Source organism: Manacus vitellinus, unplaced genomic scaffold (genome assembly GCF_001715985.3).
Source record: "Manacus vitellinus isolate BGI_N305 unplaced genomic scaffold, ASM171598v3 scaffold_64_pilon, whole genome shotgun sequence".
In the NCBI taxonomy this organism is placed as follows: domain Eukaryota; kingdom Metazoa; phylum Chordata; class Aves; order Passeriformes; family Pipridae; genus Manacus; species Manacus vitellinus.
The window spans coordinates 1,046,309-1,049,097 of NW_021940718.1; the positions used below are offsets into that span (position 1 = coordinate 1,046,309).

At 59.2% G+C, this 2,789-nt stretch overlaps 1 protein-coding gene across 1 annotated transcript in view; it reads right to left on the reverse strand.

Moving 5' to 3' along the window:
- SH3GL1 (SH3 domain containing GRB2 like 1, endophilin A2) overlaps nt 1–2,789 on the reverse strand; it is a 13,856-nt gene that overhangs the window by 4,617 nt on the left and 6,450 nt on the right. The window contains exons 2-3 of the mRNA XM_029963871.1: nt 1,784–1,917; nt 523–746 (exon numbers count right to left, since the gene is read on the reverse strand). Coding sequence (XP_029819731.1) covers nt 523–746; nt 1,784–1,917 — 358 coding nt within the window. The remainder of the gene's footprint in view (nt 1–522; nt 747–1,783; nt 1,918–2,789) is intronic.

Consider the following 2,789-nt stretch of genomic DNA (forward strand, 5'->3'; position numbering starts at 1 on the left):
TGGAGAGGAGACTCCATCCAGTGAGATTCCTCCTTGGGAATTGGAGCTGACTCTCTCCACTGAGAGGAGACTCCTTGGGAATCAGAACTGACTCCTTCCATGGAAAGGAGACTCCCTCCTCTGAGATTCCTCTCTGGGAATAAGAACTGACACCCTCCACCCAGAGGAGACTCCATCTACTGAGACTCCTCCTTGGGAATCAGAACTGATCCCTCCATGGAAAGGAGACTCCCTCCTCTGAGATTCCTTCTTGGGAATCAGAACTGACTCCCTCCACTCTGACAGGAGACTCCCTCCACTGGGGTTTCTCTTAGGGAATCAGAACTGATCCCTCCACTGAGGTTCCTCCTTGGGAATCAGACCTGATCCCTCCACCCAGAGCAGACCTGCCTGGTGGCAGCCCCAGCCTCTCCCCTGCTGCTCCAGGAGCTGGCTCAGGACCAGGGGCTCCCCAAGGCCGGAGCAGCTCCGTCCTGGTCACTCAGCTCCGGGTTCCCACGGAGCCAAACCCCCCAGGAGCACCAACGAGTGTCCAGCTGGGGCCATCCCGGCGGGATCCCACCCCAGGGACACGGAGCCCCTCTCACATCAGTCTCCAGCAGGTTGTGCATGCTGGTCTCTGCCACCTCCTTGGACTCCTCGAACTTCTCCATGGCCTGTCGGAGCTCCTCGTCCGGGATCTTCCCCTGGCGCTTCTTCTTGTAGTCGAAGTCCAGGCGCCGCCCTTCCAGCTTCTTCAGGTGGTGCTGGGGGTGGGATGGCATGGCATGGCATGAGCAGGGAAGCAGCAGGAGCTGGGAGCAGCCAGCCTCTCCTGGGAGCAGCTCCAGGCTGAGCTCCTTCACCTCCAAACTCTGATCTCGGAGCATCTGCTCCCGGCGCTCCCATGGAATGGGGGAACGATTCCAGCCCCTTCCCACCGAGGGAAACACTGCAGGAGCAGCCCCACATTTGGGAAGATGAAGAACTGTCCTGCTGGGGATGAGATGGGATGGGATGAGCAGGGAAGCNGATGGGATGGGATGAGCAGGGAAGCAGGAGGAGCTGGGAGCAGCCAGGCTCTCCTGGGAGCAGCTCAGCTCCACTTCCAGGCTGAGCTCCTTTGCTCCTGGCGCTCCCATGGAATGGGGGAATGATTCCAGCCCCTTCCCACTGAGGGAAACACCCCAGGCTGTGCCCCACATTGGGGAAGGTGAAGACCTGTCCTGCTGCTTCCAGCTCCTCAGGACCTCCAGGGATCTCTGGAGATCAGGAATGTGGGCTCTGGGTGTTGCATTCCCGGGCTCTGAGGGTAGGAATGTTTTATCCTCATGGAATTGGGGGATGGAGGAGCACTGAGGCAGAAAATGGGGGGTTATGTTACCTGGGGCACCACTGGGAGTGAAAATTCACTCAAGAGAGCTGCCTTGGGAATGAGGGGTTGGGACAGATCCCATTCCAGAGCCTGGCTGTGCTTTGCATGGATCTGCACTCCGGAGTTCTGTGTCCCCCTGTGAGGCACCAAAGGGCTTTCCCGGGATGCTGAGGCCTGGAGGGGGGGATTGCTCAGGGCTTGAAGCCCAAACTGGGAGCTCCCAGCACAAGGAACCGGATTCAGCAAGGCCAGAAGGTGTTTTGGGATGTTTTGGGAACCATTCCAAGCTGCATCCAGCCTGCTCAGGAGCAGCAGGAGGGAGAAAACACCCAGTGCAGGGAATTCCTGCCAGCCCTTGGATCCCACCTTGGAAAGCAGAGAGAGCAGGAGGAGGAGGAGGAAAAATCTCCCCCTGGAGGTGGGATTTACCTGGATCTCCTTCAGGTCTTTGTCACAGAGGTTCTGCAGGGGATCAATAAAGTTCTGTTTGACCTCGATGTCCAGGGAATCCTTCACCTCAGCCAGGCGCTTCATGGACTCACCCGCGTCCAGCAGAGCGTCGCCTGCCCGGGAAAACAGGGAGACAGGGAGACAGGGAAAACAGGGAGAGGGAAAACAGGGAGGGAGGGAAAACAGGGAGGGAGGGAGAGGAAGGAGGGGAGAGAGAAGAAGGAGAGAAGGGAGAGGAAGGAGGGGAGGTTGAGGAGGGAGGGAAGGGAGAAGGAGGGAAGGGAGATGAGGGAGGGAAGGGCGAGGAAGGAGGGAGGGAGAAGAAGTAGGGATGGGAGAGGAAGGAAGGAAGGGAGAAGAAGGAGGGAAGGGAGAAGAGGGAGGGATGGGAGAGGAAGGAGAGAAGGGAGAGGAAGGAGGGAGGGAGAGGAAGGAGGGGAGGGAGAGGAAGGAGAGATGGGAGAGGAAGGAAGGAAGAGAGAGGAAGGAGGGGAGGGAGAGGAAGGAGAGATGGGAGAGGAGGGAGAAGGAGGGAGGGGAGACGAGGGAGGGAAGGGAGAGGAAGAGGGGAGGGAGAGGAAAGAGGGATGGGGAGGAAGGAGGGAGGGATGGGGGAGGAAGGAGGGAGGGAGAGAAAGGAGGGAAGGGAGAAGGAGGGAAGGGAGAGGAAGGAGGAGATGGAGAGGAAGGAAGGAGGGAGAGGAAGGAGTTAATCAGAGGAAGGAGTTAAGCAGAGCCCGAAAGCAGGGGCTGCAGAAGAGCCTTTGTGTGTGTGGGAATCACAATCCCAGCCTGGTCTGGGTTGGAAAGGACCTCAAAGCTCCTCCAGTCCCAGGGGCAGGGACACCCCCCACACCTCCCACACCTCCCACCAGCCCAGAGAGCTCCAAACCCCTTCCAACCAACTCTGCCCCCCTCCAACCTCCCACATTCCCTCTGGAATTCCCAACCCCCCAGCCTGGCACGGGGCTGGATCCACAGGGGG